This window comes from Heptranchias perlo, chromosome 21 (assembly GCF_035084215.1).
Source record: "Heptranchias perlo isolate sHepPer1 chromosome 21, sHepPer1.hap1, whole genome shotgun sequence".
NCBI lineage: Eukaryota > Metazoa > Chordata > Chondrichthyes > Hexanchiformes > Hexanchidae > Heptranchias > Heptranchias perlo.
In genome coordinates, this window is record NC_090345.1 from 7875764 (window position 1) to 7895413 (window position 19650).

The following is a 19650-nucleotide window of genomic DNA, read 5'->3' on the forward strand; positions in this document are numbered from 1 at the left end:
TATCCGGCCAGACTGGCTTTTTGAAAGTGGGCAACATTTTTACAAACGACAAGCCAATTCTCATGGCTAACTCACTTGATTGCTTGCAATCACCTGCCCCTAGGAAAGACAGACTTGAACCCTGTAGCTTTAGGATTGATATATCAGGAAGTTCTTCTTCACACACCGAGTCAACATATGAAACGGATTCCTGGGTAGGGTAGTGGAAATGAAACCTCGGAATTATTTCTGAAACAGTGGATACCATGATGGCCAATTTAGGGTCTATCTGGCAGGGTGAGCTATGATTGCCCGAAGGGCCTTCCTCAAGTCACATTTATTTGTGTTCTTGTAATGAAAAGTGTGAAGTCTCAATTAAATAGTTATTTGTTTAGTGTCTGACACGTACAGAAATGCTTCATCAAGTTTAAGATTCTGCAAACCAAACTACTGAGAGATGTGAAGCAAAATACTGCAGATACTGAAAATCTGAAATAAAAACAGAAAATGCTAGAAACACTCAGCAGGTCAGGCAGCACCTCTGGAGAAACAAGAGAGCTAACATTGCAATGTTAACTCTCTGTTTCTCTCTCCACAGATGCTGCCTGACCTGCTGAGTATTTCCAGCATTTTCTGTTTTTATTACTGGGAAATCTGACCAAGTAGAGTTTCTTCTTGCCTGATGTGAAGTGCACTCTCACTCCTGGAGTGACTTGTCTAAATTAGAAGACTATGCAGTAGGGTTGGGGGGGAGGCTCATGTGGAGCATAAACACCGGCAAAGGCCTGTTGGGTTGAATAGCCTGTTTCTGTGCTGTAAATTCTATGGCTCTTGCCAAACTACGTCTAGGTGCTCCAAGTCATGGGGACTCCCCAAGTTTGGTTAGGGGCACTGCTGAAATTTAACCAGTTAAAGTCGTGCAGCTTACCACATCTCTAGCAAGTTCTCTGCTTGTCCAGGTAGCCCACCCTACCTAATAGGTTTGCAGAATGATCTGGAGGCCAATTCAAAGTGGGAAAATAATATTTTATTTCATAAAATTAAAGGATACACACAGTTCAATGTAAATATCACAATTCAAAACAATACAGATCGTACACTCTACAATCCCGTTATTACAATTCAAAACACAGTACATATCTTCTAATACATGCTGTACAATACAAGGGAGAATGGCCTTACACAGTGGCCTTTCCCCGTAGAGCCCGAGCATAGGCTGCACCTCGCTTCAGTGCGTCCCGCAGCATGTGCTCCTGGACCTTGCAGTGTGACAGACGGCAACACTTGGTCATGGACAGCTCCTTCAGCTGGAAGACCAGAAGGTTTTGGATGGACCAAAGGGCCTCCTTTACTGAGTTTATGGTCTTCCAGCAGCAGTTGATATCTGTCTTAGTGTGCATCCCGAAAAATATGGAATGTTAATATGGGAAATTCCCCTCTGACCCCCCCCCCGCCCACCCAAAGGCGATCAAACGAGTTCCAGCGAACCATTGTGTCCATGAGACACATCACTCAGTAACCCACCTACCTTTTGCACGCTGTGATTTCGGCCACAGCTAGGAAATCATCCAGCTCCACTTTGAACTCTTTGCAATGGATCCGCCTTCACTACGAGCCAGCAACTCGTTCTAAAGGCCGATGGTCCTCTATGAAAAGAGAAACCTCCTGACATCTAACCTGGTTCTATGCTTGTGTAACTTACATGTATGTCCCCCCCAGTTCTCCCTACAGTTTCCAATTCACATGGAGGATCCACATGGATACGGTCTAGTCCCCTTTAGAATACCTCAATCGAATCTCCCTGAAGCGCTTTTCTGGAGTACAAAGACCCAGCTCGCTAAGCCTTTTGTGGTAACTAAGGGCCTTTTAAGCTAGGTATCAATCTAATGTCCCACCTCTGAACCTTTTCCAAGGCCTCTATCACCCATCATGTGAAGGGACCAAAACTTGACATCGTATTCTAGATGAGCCCTAAGCAAGGTCTTATGCAAAGACAATATAGTGCTTCTTGTTTTATATTGGATCGTCCTAGCAATACATCCTAATACTAGTAGGTGTCAGCTGTGACTCCGTGATAGCATTGAATCAAGGTTGTGGGTTCAAGTCCCACTTCAGAGCCTTGAGCACATAATCCAGGCTGACACTTCAGTGCAGAACTGTGGGAATGCTGCACTGTCGGAGATGCCATCCTTCGGATGAGATGTTAAACCGAGGCCCCATCTGCCCTCCATACTCGGGTGGACGTAAAAAATCCCATGTGACTATTTTGAAGAAGAGCGGGGGCATTCTTCCCAGTGTCCTGGCCAATATTTATCCCTCAATCAACATCACTAAAACAGATTGTCGGGTCGTTATCTCATTGCTGATTTTGGGACCTTGTGTGCAAATTGGCTGTCGTGGTTCCCTACATTACAACAGTGACTACACTTCAAAAGTACTTAATTGGCCGTAAAAGGCTTTGGGATGTGCTGAGGTCGAGAAAAGCACAACGTAAGTGCAAGTTGGTGGTTCTTACGCTGTTTGCTTTTGCTGTAGCCTTGTGGCACTGGTTGTGAACCTTTAGAGATACATGTACTATAACACTTGGGTCTTTTTCCCCACTCAGCATTCTTTAGCTGGAAACCCTGCATGGTACACACAGGCTTAGCAATAGCCCTACCTATGTGCATAACACTACATTCATCTATATTAAAATGTCTGTCAGATATGGACCCATTGCATCGAGATCTTATTGTCGATGTTTTTTCTCATGCAGGGTTCTAACACTTGCACAGGTCTTAATATCCTCCGAAAACTTGCAGACAGTTCCCCTACGCCTTCGTACAGATCATTGATAAAGATTGTGAAAAGCAGTGATCCAAATGTTGATCCCTGTGGGACTCCACTAGTAACCAGTCTTCATGCAGAACCATTACTGTTAATAACAACCTTCTGCCCAGAGAATGCAACTAATTCCTTATCCAACCCAAGATCTGCAAACCAATTCCGCAAGACTCGATCTGGTAACGTAACCTATTATAGCACCCTGTGAAAAGCTCTATGAAAATCCAGGTATACAATATCAACCAGGCTAACTTCATCCACCAACCTAGCCACTTCCTCAAAGTTCAATCAGGCTGGTAAGACATGATCACCTTTTCGAGAAGCCATTTTGAGAGTCTCTAATAACCCCTTCCAGTAACTTGCCTATAACCGAAGGCGAGTTAACGGGCCTATAATTCCCAGTTCTGACTTATTGCCCTTTTTGAATTTTGACACCGCATGGGAACAATTCCAGACCCTGGTGAGTGGTTAAAATGTATGAGCAAAGGACTCGAGGGACAGCTCCCGTTCCTTTGAGCATCCGCAGGTGAATGTTGTCAGGACCAGCAGCACGATCTGATTTGAGATTCTATTCAGGGCTATAATCTGCATCCACCTTGACATTTAAAAGTTTAGCGTGCAGTGTACGCTGCATTATTAATAACTGAGCATTGAGACTGCAAGCAACCATTTAAAACCTCTGCCATATCCAGAATCTGCCCTGAGGAACCCTTCAACACCCCTACACAGTCCTCTGACAGTGGTCCTCTGACTCCTAACGTAGATTTTAAAAGATTTTGCAGTTGCTACCACCATCTCTTCCAATGTCTTTTTGGCCGCTTTTGATTGCTGCTTTTATTGCCTGTTGCTGATCTTGCTACCTGTCCCATCCTCTTCCCGCAAGCTATTGTGGTATGTACACAGTAGGACGACTGAGGAGGAGGCAGCAAGAGGTGCTTATTAGTGAAGCCATGCGATTTAATAGTTTGCCATTGTTCAGTGAACTTCAGCTCTTTGGAATTGTTGTTTTTAAATGGTGAGCCCCATTCACTGTTAAACCAAATGGAAGTAAATGTAGCATTCTTGCCAGATAATTTGAATTAATCGAGCAAACTATGAAGACCTGGTTAGATATCGCATGTGGTGTAATACTAAACCAGGAAACCCCAGGTCTATGTTGATTCTAGCTGTCTCTGTGTCTGAGCAACGGAAAGAGCAAAACAAAATCACAAAAAAAATCAATCAGCCAATGTTCCTGTTCCTGATTGCTACCCAGTGTGTATATGAATTTCTGAATCAGGCTCAGCTGTCGTAACTCCTCCTGCTGCTCTTTGTCCTGCTGTTTTTTAAAAATTAATTCATGGGATGTTGGCATCGCTGGCAAGGCCAGCATTTATTGCCCATCCCTAATTGCCCTTGAGAAGGTGGTGGTGAGCCGTCTTCTTGAACCGCTGCAGTCCGTGTGGTGAAGGTTCTCCCACAGTGCTGTTAAGAAGGGAGTTCCAGGATTTTGACCCAGTGACGATGAAGGAACGACAATATATTTCCGAGTCAGGATAGTGTGTGACTTGGAGGGGAACGTGCCGGTGGTGTTGTTCCCGTGAGCCTGCTGCCCTTGTCCTTCTAGGTGGTAGAGGTCATGGTTTTGGGAGGAGCTGTCGAAGAAGCCTTGGCGAGTTGCTGCAGTGCATCTTGTAGATGGTACACACTGCAGCCACGGTGCGGCGATGGTGGAGGGAGTGAATGGTTAGGGTGGTGGATGGGGTGCCAATCAAGTGGGCTGCTTTGTCCTGGATGGTTTTGAGCTTCTTCAGTGTTGTTGGAGCTGCAGTCATCCAGGCAAGTGGAGAGTATTCCATGACACTCCTGACTTGTAGATGGTGGCAAGGCTTTGGGGAGTCAGGAGGTGAGTCAGTCACCGCAGATTACCCAGCCTCTGACCCGCTCTTGTAGCCACAGTATTTATGTGGCTGGTCCAGTTAAGTTTCTGGTCAATGTTGGTGGGAGATTCGACGATGGTAATGCCATTTGAATATCAAGGGGAGATGGTTAGACTCTCTCTTGTTAGAGATGGTTATTGCCTGGCACTTGTCTGGAGCGAATGTCACCTGCTACTTATCAGCCCAGTTCCTCCTCCTTCTGCTGTTCCTTTTTTCCCTCTCTCCCTCCTTTCTTCCTTCCATGGTTACAAACTGATGCTTGCCACCTAGATTGTCACATGATCAGGACAGGCATGACAATTGATTCCAGAAGCTCTGGGTTACAATGGGGAAATTTGGCCATGTCCCCATTCCTCGTGGTTTCTAGTGCCCTCCCCCACCTCAGTTGAGTGCTTGTGGATGTCAGGCAAGGACGGCTGGGCAATAATAATAAAGGTGGCATGATGCCCCCATGGTGGAATAGTCTGCTGACTCCATTTTTCTGGACTGACATATGAAAGACTGGCACTTGCTCAAGGTACTTGGGAGTGGAAGACTACCCGAGTACTGCATTAAGGGACAGCACCCTCAGGAGATAAAATTGGACGGGGTTGGGGGAGAAAGTAAGTGTAGGAAAATTCAATTTTCAGGGCGTTTCCAGAGAGTTTGTTGTACATTGGAAGATTGGGGAGTCCAGATTAAGAGGTCATAAATATAAGATAGTCACTAATAAATCCAGTAAGGAATTCAGGTGAAACTTCTTTACCCAGAGAGTGGTTAGAATGTGGAACTTGTTACCACAAGGACTAGTTGAGGCAAATAGCATTGATAAATTTAAGGGGAAGCTAGATAAACACACGAGGGAGTAAGGATTAGAAGGATAGGGTGAGATGAAATAGGGCAGGAGGAGGCTTGTGTGGAGCACAAACACTAGCACAGACCATTTGGGCCGAATGGCCTGTTTCTGTGCTGTAAATTCTATGTAAAGATTGGCGTCTCCTCTTCAGAGTGGGGAGAAAAGGAATTCTGTGTCTTATCAGAGCAAGGAGACTGCTGAGTCACTGTCTGACTAGCTGTCGTCAGTCAGCTGTGCGGAGTGATGAGTCGCACACTGGCACTGTCAGTGACTGGCTGCTTCTCACCACATGATCAATAAATTGAGGCTGACTTGTGACTGTTCCCAAGGCGGCCAGACCAGGCCAGCTGCACCTTGTTTGTGAGTGAAGGGTTTCGTTATTTTTTTTAAAAATTATTTTTGAAATCCAGTCATTAAGGGGGAGGGGGGGGGGCGAGCAAGAGCCGAGCTTTTTTTTTGTGTTTTTGGGCTTGACTCACGGTGGAAGCATCCACCTAGCGATCAGCCGATTGGCTCGCACACCTGTCGATCGTGCCTCCCGAGCACACAGTTGAAAATAATTGTCCCGGCCACAAAAAAACGGTTCACCGGATCGGCCGGAGTTTATAGCTCGGGTTTTGTTTGGCCCCGTGTGCAAGCAGAAGTTGTTTTTTTTTAAAAAAAAGTGGCCCCCTCATCGGTCATCGTTCATATTAAACGCGCCTTGTGCGAGGTAGTTTGAGTGACATATTCCTGTCTTTGGGGGTTCCTCGCCCAATATTTTTTGGCTTTGAGAGAAGGTAGGAATGGATCACTTCACACTCTTTTAGAATAGATGCAAAAAAAAAAGCCCCACTCCAAGCCCCAAGATGCTATATATCTTCGTGCGCACCACCCCTTTAAGGCATCAGCTTATTTAGTCTCTTCCCCACTCTGCAGTTTGTTATTTCCCTGCAGTGTTTTTAAGGGTTTAGGGTTAACTTTTCTGCTTTAAAGTGTTATCAGTCGGGATTTGAATGCGATGTAACGATAGGGGATGTCATCTTGGACTGGGGATCGGAGGGGACGACAGTGGGGGGGTGGGGGTGGAGAAAGACAACGATGCAGGGTGGGGGGGGGGGGAGGGCGACAACGTGGGGGGGAGGGGAGAAAGACGCTGCCGCGGTGGGGGAGGGGCACCCAGCAGTACAATTCCAGATGATTAATTTTTGCCTTTTCAAACTTTGCTTGTGTCTGGAGAGAGCATTTTGACCTGAGAATGAAATAGCAGTGGTTACTGACATGAACTGCATGTTTCCAGTATTTTCTGTCCTTATCACCGTTAATTCCAAGTCTGGTGCTTGGGGGTGGGTGGTGGTAGTAAATTGAAGTGATCCGAATTCAGAGTTCCCTCGCAAGAAGTGCATTATTTTTTTAAAAACTGTATATTGATATGCTAAATAAACCCGGTGACCATAATGAATTGGGAGGGAGTGGTGTCGAGGAATGATTGATCCATTTTAATTGTTATTGTATTGTGAAAAGTGTAAAATTATGAATGGCTCCTTGGTGCTAGAGAGACTGGAAGGATTTGAGGCCTGTTGGAATCTCTTGGAGCTGATTTAAAGGCCCTTCGTTCCCCAGCCACCTCACTTAAAGCCACTGGGGTTGAGTTTCCGCTGGTAGTATCAGTGCAGTCTGGGCAGAATCGGCCAAACCAGCGCAAAAGATCGAGGAATTTTAAACACGAGTGAGTTGTGCCCAAAACAATTTATGCTTGTGTTTTCTGCGATCTTTTACGCTAGTTCAAGATTCAAATTGCCCGAATCAGGCCACGCCCCCAGGTCGAAATTGCAAGATTCCGTGGATTGCGCTGGTTCGGGAAGGCTCATCAAATTTGGGCTTGCGCGAGAGGCCAGAATTGGAGGAGCGCAGAGGTCTCGGAGGGTTGGAGGGGGTTACAGAGATAGGGAGGGGCGAGGCTATGGAAGGATTTGAAAACGAGGATGAGAATTTTAAAATCCAGGCATTGCCAAACCGGGAGCCAGTGTAGGTCAGCGAGCACAGGAGGGATGGGTGAATGGGACTTGGTGCGAGTTAGGATACGGGCAGCAGAGTTTTGGATGAGCTCAAGTTTATGGAGGGTGGAAGATGGGAGGCCGGCCAGGAGAGCATTGGAAGAGTCAAGTCTAGAGGTGACAAAGACATGGATGAGGATTTCAGCAGCAGATGAACTGAGGCATTTTCTTAGGCACACAGGCATTAGTAGGCACGTTTATAAAGTTTTCTCATATCAAAAAATATTTAATTTACTAATAAACTGTCTGATTTGTCACACTGCTTGTCTTCAGTCCCTGCCACAAACTCCATCCCTCTCCCCGGCCACTGTCTGAGGCTGAACCAGGCCGTTCACAACCTTGGCGTCCTATTTGACCCTGAGGTGAGCTTCCGACCCCATATCCGCTCCATCATCAAGATCGCCTACTTCCATCTCTGTAACTTCGCCTGTCTCTGCCCCTGCCTCAGTTCATCTGCTGCTGAAGCCCTCATCCGTGACTGGACGCCACATGGATTGCAGCAGTTCAAGAAGAAGGCCCACCACCACCATCTCGAGGGCAACTAGGGTTTGGCCAATAAATGCCAGTGCGCCCACATCCCGAGAATGACTATAATTTAAGAAAAAGACTCGCTTTTAAAATGCGGTCACTGTTACTTAGGGAGTGCAACTGCTATTTTTCGCACAGCAAGATGCCACAAACAGCAGCAGGTTGGATGTCCAGTTCATTGTAATGTAACTTGAGGGTCATTTGCAGCCCACCTCACCTTCGTCCACCATCCGTGCTCTTTGCAGCTCTGGGCCTCCCATCCATTCTCCTCCTGGCTGTGGGATCCTAACTGAGCTGGAAATTTCTCGCTAGCCTGCCAGTAAAAGAGAGCTATCAAGGGGCCAGGCTGTCCCCAGCTTCCTTACAGCAAATAAAGGGGCCCTATTTAGAAGAACTATCGGTCCTATAGTAAGCTCCTAACACCCTCCGCCCTTTTCCTGTGGGGAAGTCTGTTCCGGCACTTGACACATACCGACAGTTGGACGACTGAAATTAGCAATTCACTGTGGGTAACGCACTGGGACGAGCCCATTTCCCATCATTCTTTTGGTGCAGCTTGTTGGAGCATCCTTGAGAGCGGGCACTTGAGTAAGATGTTTTGATGGTGACCCTGGCCCAAAAAGGGAAAGACTTGTATTTATTTAGTGTCTTTCACGTCCTCTGGGCGTCCCAAAGCACTTTACAGTAAAGTACTTTTTGAAGTGTAGTCACTGTTGTAATGTAGGAAACGCAGCAACCAATTAATGCACATTAGGGTCCCTTAAACAGCAATGAGGTAAATGATCAGATAATCTGTTTTAGTGATGTTGCTTGAGGGATAAATATTGGCCAGGACGCTAGGGAGAGCTCTCCTGCTCTTCTTCGAATAGTGCCATGGAATCTTTTACGTCCACCTCAGTTTAATGTCTTATCCGAAAGACGGGATCTCCGACCGTGCAGCTCTCCCTCTGTACTGCACTGGGAGATTCAGCCTAGTGCTCAGGTCTCTGGAGTGTGACTTGAACTCGTGACCTTCTGACTCAGAGGCAAGAGTGTTACCCACTGCGCTACGGCTCACACTGAGTATGACCACTCAACCTTTGTGTGGCCTTCTAGCTCAGGGTTTTGGCTTCAATAAAATCCACTTTCTGAGGAGCTGATCTTGGTTTTTGGAGTTGGGTCAAGCAGGTGTGAAATGTCACGATGTTGACAGCCCTAGTTAAAGTGCTATTTAAGCACAAGTTGTTTGTAGGCCAGCGGTCAGCAGAGATGGAGAAACATTGACTCACAGTGTACAGGGAAAGGGAAGATTTATTTAATTCCACATCAGTTCACATGACAGATGCGAGATTGAGCCTGTAGAGACTCGCGCTCTGCTGTGCATGATACCTGTGCAACTGCACTGGTCTGTGGTAGAATGTGGCTGCAGCCTCATTAACCTGTCATTCATCTCATTGCTGTTTGTGGGACCTCGCTGTGTGCAAATTAGCTGTCGCGTTTCCCTACATTACAACAGTAACTACACTTCAAAAGTACTTAATTGGTTGTAAAGTGCTTTGGGACGTCCTCAGGTTGTGAAAGGTGCTGTATAAATTAAAGTTCTTTTGTTGGTCTTTGAAAATGGTGTAGTGGTGTAGGAGGAGTGTTACTTATGATGTGTATCTGGGTTATTGGCTCCATAGCATGACCAGATGGACCAATCCCATCTCAATTATGGGATGGAGTGGGCGGTTGGGGGGATGGGGATAGGGGTACCACAGTGTCCCTTGGCTAGGGAGGGAGAGAAAGCAGCTGGGATTCCTGCTGCTGGTTCCTACTCTGTGACACATTGCCCTGTAGAGACTCCAGTGACTGCCCTCAGTCTTCAGCCAGATCGTTGTGGTGACCTCAGAACTGCCTCGGTGCTTCTGTTTGTGCTCATTTATTATAAGCCGAGATTAAACCCCCTCTCTCCTGACTGTGTGTTTGAAAATTTCCTGTAAAATGAACTTTCGCACTGCCACCAAACATTTTATAACTCGGAATATGGATTGAGAAAATAGGGAATTTAAAAAAAAAATGATGCCTGTTCCTGCCAGCAGCCTCTGGGGACTGTTGTAGACACTCCCAGTGTATACTGGCTCAGTGATGGCATTCTTGCCTTGGAGTCAGAAGGTTGTGGGTTCAAACCGCATGAGCATAATCTAGACTGACACTGCAGTGCAGCACAGATGAGGTGCTTATGGTCAGAGTAACATAGGAAGTGACCTATCTCATCGGGTATCTGATTGTAGCCTTCGAACCATTCTTGACTGTAAATGCAAGTCCTTCCCTTAAACCAACAACAACTTGCATTTATGTAGCGCCTTCAACGTTGTAAACCGTACCAAGGTGCTTCACAGGAGCAATTTATCAAACAAAATTTGACACCAGGCCACATAAGGAGATATTAGGACAGGTGACCAAAAGCTTGGTCAAAGAGGTAGTTTTAAGGAGCGTCTTAAAGGAGGGAAGAGAGAGTTGGAGACTTGGAAAGGTTTAGGGAGGGAAACCCAGAGCTTAGGGCCTAGGCAGTTGAAGGCACAGCCGACAATGGTGAAGCGAAGGAAGTGGGGGATGCACAAGAGGCCAGAATTGGAGGAGTGCAGAGATCCCGGAGGGTTGTAGGGCTGGAGGAGGTACAGAGCTAGGGAGGGGCGAGGGGATGGAGGGTTTTGAAAATAAGGATGAGAATTTTAAAATCGAGGCATTGCCGGACCAGGAGCCAATGTTGGTCATTCACCAAGTAATCATTCAGGATTTTTATTTTTTGTTATATACATTTTATTCTTTATGCTCATCAAGGTGAGGGATATTAGTGTTGAGTAATGGACTCCCGTTGTAACCCCCTCTACTCTGCCCCAGCTTCATCATAACCTCGGAAGAGCATCTCCTACTGATTCACCAAAACCTTTCACTATTTACACTCTCAAATCTTTGCACTACTATTGGATTTCCTCCCCCACCCCCTTAACCCTCTTTGCTGTAGTGAATACAGTTCTAGTTGTTCAAGTCTAAAAGGAGGTTTGCATTATTTTTTATTTGTTCATGGGATGTGGGTGTCGCTGGCAAGGCCAGCATTTATTGCCCATCCATTTGCCCTTGCATTCAGTTATATTGTATCTGACCTGGGAGTGCTTAATCCAGACATTCCAGAAGTTGGAAAAGTTTTCCACTGGAACATGTCACCCAATGAAGGCAGGAGAAAGAAATACTCAATTTAAGAAAGAAAATTATCTTTCTACATTATCCATTCTACACAAAATCTGCTGGTGCTTGCAGAACCAGATCTACTGGTTTCTGTTTATGCAAACAGCTCAGTCCTGAGTTTGCATTATCAACACTTTTATAACAAAAAATGTTAACCGTACAATATTGAATTTCAAGTCCTTTTAAAGACCTTCCTTTATCCTGCCAGTTGGCAGGCTAGGGCTTTCTCATGATTTTGTTTGCTGACTTGTTTTTAAATTAATCCGAAATGTGATTAATATTACAATGACACTAACATTCAGGCTAAACTAATAATCAGATTTATTTACAAATGAGATAATTATACCAAAGCAGATGGATAGTGCAAGAGCCTAGTGATACAATAGTTGATTTACTCAAAGCAGAAACTGATTCAAAACCAGAAAAAGTCCTGGAATCTTGTAGTTGAATCTAGTCACTTTTTGAATTGAAACACAAACAATAAATGCGGGAAAGACTCAGCAGGTCAGGCAGCATCTGTGGAGAGAGAAACTGAGTTAACTCCACTTCTGAACTGAGATTATCTGGCAAAGACTCCCAAGGAGCCTGTCTTGGCAAATTCCATTGCAAATAGGCAAGCAAAGATTCTAAAAAGATCCAACAGCTGGTCTGGAGGCAGATGTCCTCTGAAGGTCCACCATTTCTAACACCGAAGTAGTTAAGCTACAGACAAGTGCTCTTCTGGCCATTTGGTGGTTTGTTTGCTTTTTGCCAGCTGACTCCTGGACAAAATATCCTTTGTTTCTGAGGAACGGTGGTCAAAGCTTGCACATAAAAGTACACCTTGTCCTTGAAAGGATCAGTAATTCAATTACCTGCATTAGAACAAAGCGCCTCTTTCCTGGATGACTTGCATATAAACCCTGCCTGCTCTCAAGGAGCCACTTTGTCTCTCCTCGAAACGGGACAATCTCTGTAGAGTATCATTTGGCTGCCTCAAATACCAAGATAAAAGATTTCTTTTAAAAATACAATTACCTGAAGTCGATCTTTAAATTGCAACAAAAATAAATAAATATATCATAGAATTGCACAGGAGGAGACCATTCGGCCCATCTTGCCTGTGCCAGCTCTCTGAAAGCTATCCAATTAGTCCCACTCCCCTATTCTTTCCCCACAGCCCTGCAATTTTTTTCCTCTTCACGTATTTAACCAATTCCCTTTTGAAAGTTACGATTGAATCTGTTTCCACCGCCCTTTCAGGCAGTGCATTCCAGATCATAACCACTTGCTGAGTTTTAAAAAAAATTCTCCTCATCTCCACCCTGGCTTTTTTGCCAATTATCTTAAATCTGTGTCCTCTGGTTACCGACTGTCCTGTCAGTGGATACAGTTCTGCCCCATATGTAGATGTAATAAAGACCAAGTGTGGTTTTAAGGTCAAGGAGGGTTGGAGGGCGGGGTATAATTGGACCAATGTGCACAGACATCTTTCAGTCCTCAATATTATATTAAAATGACAATGTATGACTATAAAATATGATTTTTATATGTTAAATAGCAAAATGTACAGTAATGTGGGAAGCAGAGGAGTTGAGTTGGCTGGAGCCGAGGAGTGTGTCTGCATTGCAGGGCCAGGAGCTGGGAGGTGCAAATCGGATGCTACAGCCCCGCCACTGGCAGGAAGATGTAATTACGGCATAACAAGTTTATATGGGCGGTTCCCATTATAAATGTGGACATGCGAATTTTATAATGGGGGGGGGGGGGGGGGAAACATTGACAAGAAGTGTGTGCAGAGGTAAAATATTTATTTTTATATATAATAAAGACACAATACAGAAATGTTTTTTTTTGACATGACTAACCTCTGCTTCTGTCATAGCATCAATGCAAGTTTCTGATTGGTCACCATTTTTATGTTGCCAGTTGGTAGGTTAGGGTTTTTTCATAATTTATTTGTCAACTTTTTAAAAAAAAAAGTTACTGATCCTCCACTCCAAAATGGGATTGATATTCCACTGACTGTAACATTCAGGCTAAACTAATATATTTATTTAGAAATGAGAATTACACAGAAGCAGAATAGTGCAAGAGCTTTGTGGTTCAGTAGTTGACTTACTCAAAGCATGAGCTGTTTCAAAGCAAATATCTTGAGTAGTTAACTTCTAAACTGAGTCTACTTGGCCAAGACTGCAAGGAGCCTCCATTGGAAATGGGCAGCATGGCACAGGCTATTGTGGCCAAAGAGTAGCCCTTGGATGGTGCAAGAAAAGAGAAGGCGGAGGGGTGACCTAATAGAAGTCTTCAAAATTATGAAGGGGTTCGATAAGGCACAGGTAAAGAAGATGTTTCCACTTGTGAGGGAAACCAGAACTAGGGGCCATAAATATAAGATGGTCACCAATAAATCCAACAGGGAATTCAGGAGAAACTTCTTTTCCCAAAGAGTGGTAAGAACGTGGAACTCGCTACCACAGGGAGTAGTTGAGGCGAATAATATAGATGCATTTAAGGGCAAGCTAGATAAGCACATGAGGGAGAAAAGAATAGAAGGATATGCTGATAGGGTTCGAACAAGAGGGGTGGGAGGAGGCTCGTGTGGAGCATAAATGCCGGCATAGACCAGTTGGACCGAATGGCATGTTTCTGTGCTGTAGATTCTATATGTAATCTGTAGCACCTGTCATAACCTCCAGACACACCAAAACAGTTCATAGCCCCAGATTTGATCTTAAGATCCTCGTTCTCACTTTTTAAAATTCTTCCATTGACTCTCCCCACCCACACTACCACAGCAGTCTCCTCCAGCTGCATCACCACGTGGACCCTCTGCTCCTCTGACACCAGGTTGCTTCTCTTTTATTTCCTTCACTCTACCATTACATATGCAGTAGATTCTATGTAATGTAATAAGTACAGGCCATTCGGCCCAAATGGCCTATGCCAGTGGTTATACACCCCATGAGCCTGCTCCCACTCTAATTACCTCTTCTGTTTCTGTATCTCTGTGGTCCCTTCTCCCTCATGTATGCATCAATGCTACCTGCTTCAACTAATCCACTTGGCAGTGAACTCCACGTTCTCACCACTCTCTGTAAATAACTTTCTCCTAAACTCTTTATTTTATCTGTTAGTGACTATCTTGTATTTATGCCCCCTTGTTCTGGACTCACTCACAAGTGAAAACAGTTCCTCCAAATCCATCCCATCAAACCCCTTCTTCATTTTGAGGACCTCTATCAGGCCTCCTCTTAGTCTTCTCCTTTTTCAGAGAAAAGAGCCTTATCCTGCTCAATCTTTCCTGATGACTGCATCCTCTCAATGCTGGTAACATCTTTGTAAATCTTTCTGCACTTTCTCCAGTGCTTCAATATCCTTGTAATATGGAAACCAAAACTGCACACAGTACTCCCAAGTGTGGTCTAACCAAGGTTCTATATAAATTTAGCATTACCTCCTTGCTTTTGAATTTTATTCCTCTAGAAATAAACCCCAGCACTTTGCGCTCTTTATTCGCTTCTGTTCCTTCACCCCCTGTACTCTGAAACACCCTCGTCCTTGCTTTCAAAGTCCTCCTTTAGAACCCTTCTCTTTGACTGTCCCGTCTCCCTAAATTCTGCTGTGCCCTGCACCCCCAGGTGCCTGCCCATTTCTTTCCTCTACCCTGTGAAGTGCGCTGAGATATTGGGGGGTAATTTTAACCTAACTCACCGGATGGGAAACCCACGGCATTCGGGTGGAACGCCGGTTTTACGCCCTGCCTGATATTGACCTCAATGGAGAGTAAAACCGGGCCGGGCGGGGTGTAAAGCCAGTGTTGCACCCGGCCAGTGTTGCACCCGATCCCATCGGTTTCCCAATGGGCGGCTTAGGTTAAAATTGACCCGCACTATCGCTGTGAGGAGCTTTACAGAAACCTATCTTATTGTTGACCTTCCCTTTTTTAATTGCACCTTTTTTTGTGTCTGCCAATGGACCTCTGATACTTGCAAGGTTCCCGAAGGCCATGACTAGACCGAAAGACAGCGATTGCTATTTAGTCAGGATCAAGACTGTACCGTGCAGCTGCATCTTGATCCAGCCGTCCCTGGCACGAGCGCAGATGGGAGAGAATGTTGTCTAGACAGACACTTGGCATCCGGGGCTAACCAGACCAAACATGTGGCTGAAGTACTTTGAATTATTACAGCTTTTAATTTTTTGCGTGTTGCTTGTTTAATCAAGGAGCTGTTTGTTTAACTGGAAGTCTTCAGCGTGGGCCATAGCTGAAGAGAGCATTACTTATCTATACACTGGTGCCCAGGACCCAGGCTACATGCTTTCATTGGGGAAATTCTTTCATTGCCAATAGTTTGTTTTTAAATCTACCCCTCTGCCACACAGCTGATGCCACAAACTGTTTAACCGCTATGAAATTGAGGCTCTCTGGGGTAATTATAAATGGGAATTGTGGTCAATTATTTTCTGAGCTGAGTATGATGACTGTATGCTCGAGTAACACTTTTTACAGATCTCTGAAGCTTTTCTGAGTAAATATAGCATTTGCAATATACTGTTTGAAAGTTCAGTGCAATTATTTAACGCTATAATTTGGGGGTGGGCAAATTTACATAATGAGGGGCTTGGGTCAGTGTGTTTTCCTTTCTTTGCCTCCCACCCCTGTCCTTTCCGACCTCCATTGGCTCCCTGTCCCTCAGTGCAACTCTAGGCCCTCTGCAGCCACCCTTGAGTCCTACATTCCTGCCCATGCCCCCTGCTTTTCCGACACGTATCGTGTTTTTCCCTCTACTGCTGTACCATCACTGGCAGAACTTTCTGCCATCCAGCCCCCACACTCTGCAAGTCCCTTCATAAACCGCATTAGTTGTGGGGCATCTCTCCTCACCTTCAAAAGCCTCCGTGAGACCTCCCTCTTGAACAGTGCTTTTGGTCAGCTCCCCTAGTCCCCCTTCGACTCTTGCTGGGGTCTGACCTTCAATTGTGAAGCACCGTGGAGCAATGTTAAAAGACAAGATTTTAAGATAATTGGCAATTGGATGAGATTTTGTTTTTTACGTAGTGAGTTTTGATCTGAAAGGGCGATGGAAGCAGATTCAGTAGAAACTTTCAAAAGGGAATTGGATATAAACTCCAAACGGAAAAAATTGCAGAGCTATGGGGAAAGAGCAGGAGAGTGGGACTAATTGGATAGCTCTTTTTCAAAGAGCCGACACTGGCACGATGGGCCAAATGGCCTCCTCGCGTGATTCTATGAAAAGTTGCTATATCAATGCAAGTCACTGATGGTGATGGTGATTCCAAAGCTGACTTCTCTTCCATTCCCCCTTCACACAGTTGTTCAGTGAACATATGTGAAAGAATTGTTCTTGATGAGTACTAGTGGATCTCCCTCACTGTTGCTCTTGGGGGGGTGAGGGAGGAGCGAAGGAGGCAATAGTGCTGTGGCATGGGGGCGAGTGGTCCAGGTGGAGGCTGGACTGGGGAGGAACTGGGATGCCCTGCTTTCCCCTCATGGCACTGTATCTTTCTCTGCTTCAAGCACTTATCCACATTCCTGTTTTAAGAGATCTTACGTCCGTGCCTAGGTGACCACAGAGTACAAGTGCACAGTGCCCATTGGTTTGTTCAAAGATTCACTAGCCAGTGGGCACTATAGGACATTGGCAGCTTTATTGATCTAAATTTGCGAATGATGATATGAAGGTTTGGTGGGGTTGGGCTTGTTGGAAGCCATCTCCTCAACTTGGGCAAAAGAGGAGCCTTGAGGCAAGGGTGCTACCCTCTGAGCCAAGCTGATGCTTAAAAATGTTATTCAGTGCGCCATGACGGAGAACCTCCTTTGTGTTGACATCTATACATTTAGTGACACGGAGAGATCCTGATTATTGCTCCCAGTCGTTTTATCAGTCTGGTTGGTTTGAGGTGGGGACAGACATAGGAATAAACTTCTGGGTACCCAATTACAAAAGAATTTGGAGAAGGGACAAACTCCTTTGGTCTGGATGCAGTTGTGTGGGTAGAATTATGTCCCCTTAACCCATTCCCCAAAATGGGAACAAACGTTCAGTGAACGGAGTTGATTTGGGAGGGGAGGGGTCACTTGCCTTATTTAGAAAGGAACTGCGACGATCTGTTGAGAAGTGAGTTTGAGAGCGATTTTAAAAACACTTTATTTGCAGGGAAGGTTGGGTAAGGATTAGTATCCCTAAAATAGGAGATGAACAGGTGGTGGGGCAGGGGAGTTTAGGATGGAATAATCGCGCGTGGATTCTGCTGTTGCTCGAGCCAGAATGGAGTCCAGGGAACGTCGCTCACACATAGAACAGCCGAGGCCTGATCGCTATCTCTCAGCTGGGGGTATGAGAGATGATGTGAAAAGGGGTGTAAGTTTTCTTAGCATGTTAACAGTTCTCTTGATGGCTTAGTGAATGAATGAACTGTACTGAACTGTACAAACCGGGGTTGGATACCTGGTCATTTGCCAAGTCAAATGTGTCATTCGGAGCAGATTGGGGGTAGAAATCCGTCTTGGACGGTAAATGTAAAACAGGTGGTACCATGTGAGCCGCTATGCATCCCGCCTGATATTCAGCTCCAACGTCAACGGAACTGTATAGCGGGCAGGGGCGTATAGCAGGGGGGCCAATGAGATACAGCTCACTGCTCCCCAAGATTCTGAATTTCTATCCCTAGGTGGGCTACGATTAGCCGAGCGTCCTGGAGCAGGAGGAGGGGGAGATTCTGACCAGGGTTCCTGCTGCTCATCACTATCTAAGTGACCCCTGCTGGAGAGAGTGTGCACACATGTAGATGTCAGATGAGGATAGGTTCGTGTTTGGGTGCGATGGCCTCCAGAGCCAGGCTCGCGCACGAGGAGTGGCCTTTTGGGTGAGGTAGAAGTGGGATGCCAGCACTTGCGGAACGGTAGTCCCATGTGAGTCGGCACTCTTGCAGGGAACAACAACAGCAGCTTGCATTTATACAGCGCCTTTTAATGTAGTAAAACGTCCCAATACGCTCCACAGGAGTGATTGTCAAACAAAATTTGACACCGAGCCCCATAAGGAGATATTAGGACAGGTGACCAAAAGCTTGGTCAAAGAGGTAGTTTTAAGGAGCGTCTTTTAAAGGGGGAGTGAGGTAGAGAGGCGGAGAGGTTTAGGGAGGGAAATCCAGAGTTTAGGGCTCAAGACATGGCTGGCATTGGTGGGGCGAAGGGAGTGGTGGTGGTGGGGGGGGGTTGGAGAAATGGAGGGAGAAGGAAAACTTGCAGATTGAAGACGTGGTAAAGTCACCTTTTTTAATGTTTCTTTTCTTAAAAAAAATGGCTACAGCTTTCAAGAGCAAAAAGAAGCTGAAGTCATTGGGAATTTACAAAGCTGCCTCAGCTCCATCGAGGCTCAGAAAATGAATACTGTTTAACTAGAACTATTTTACAATAAGACAAATTACAATGACCCTGAGATGTGCAAGCCGGCCGAGCCCAAATACTACAGCAGTCTGGCAAGGCGATAAGAGAAAGAATGCTGATATTTACACCATGCTCCTCTCATATTATTCAAAAAAAAATTTACAGTCAAAAATTTGTAGCCAAGTAAAATTCTAGTAAGAAGCAATTATTGTGCGTCAGATATTTTGGTTGTTAGTTTTCTTTTTTCTAATTTTGGAAGAGGATGTCGTGCATCTGTTTAAGCCTTTTAACTTGTGATGTCCTGTCTGTTTTACAAGAGTGTAGTTTCGGGCAGGAGCGCTTGTCCTCACGGTCGTTTCCCTCCCTTGCTCTCCCTGAAATAGGTGCTTAATCTTACACTGCCCTCTTTGTGACAAGAGAGCTTTGAAGGGGATTCAGTGTTCATGTGATTTGACTTTATCCTGCTTTAACCGTGCCAAGTTGCAGTCTGTGCTTCGGAGGCTTTGATTGTTTCTGTGGACAACCTGAATATTTCTCATCGATTTAATGCACAAGTTAGAACTTTTTTTGTTAATATTTCCTCTTTCTCTCCCCCACCTCCTCCCTTCACACCCCCCCCCCCCACCCCCCCCCCCTTCCTCCTCGCAGGGCTGACATCGAAGAAATCGGATGCTGCCGAATGGAATAGACTTGAGCTGTAACAACTTTTTTTAACCTACCGTGATTGCCGAACTCCTACTGTCCTTGGGGAGTTTTGACCAGCTCGTGTTGCCGTAGGAAACGTTTTCGTGCCAACTGATTTGAGTGCCTGCCACATACTGTCCCTGTGTTGAGGCACCAACACTAGGCTCGGCCATGCCACAGGTATGAGCTTCTCTGTATTTTATTTATCCTTCTAACCCATAAACCCACCCACCTCCCAGCTCTCCT

At 45.5% G+C, this 19650-nt stretch overlaps 1 protein-coding gene across 2 annotated transcripts in view; it reads left to right on the forward strand.

The window, feature by feature from the left end:
* LOC137339946 (CREB3 regulatory factor-like) overlaps positions 1-19650 on the forward strand; it is a 175860-nt gene that overhangs the window by 108124 nt on the left and 48086 nt on the right. For both annotated transcript variants that reach the window (XR_010966642.1, XM_068002045.1), the window contains exon 3: positions 19369-19584. Coding sequence is in view for 1 of the 2 variants with exons in the window: in XM_068002045.1 (XP_067858146.1) it covers positions 19576-19584 (9 nt within the window). In the remaining variant the exon portion in view is untranslated. The remainder of the gene's footprint in view (positions 1-19368; positions 19585-19650) is intronic.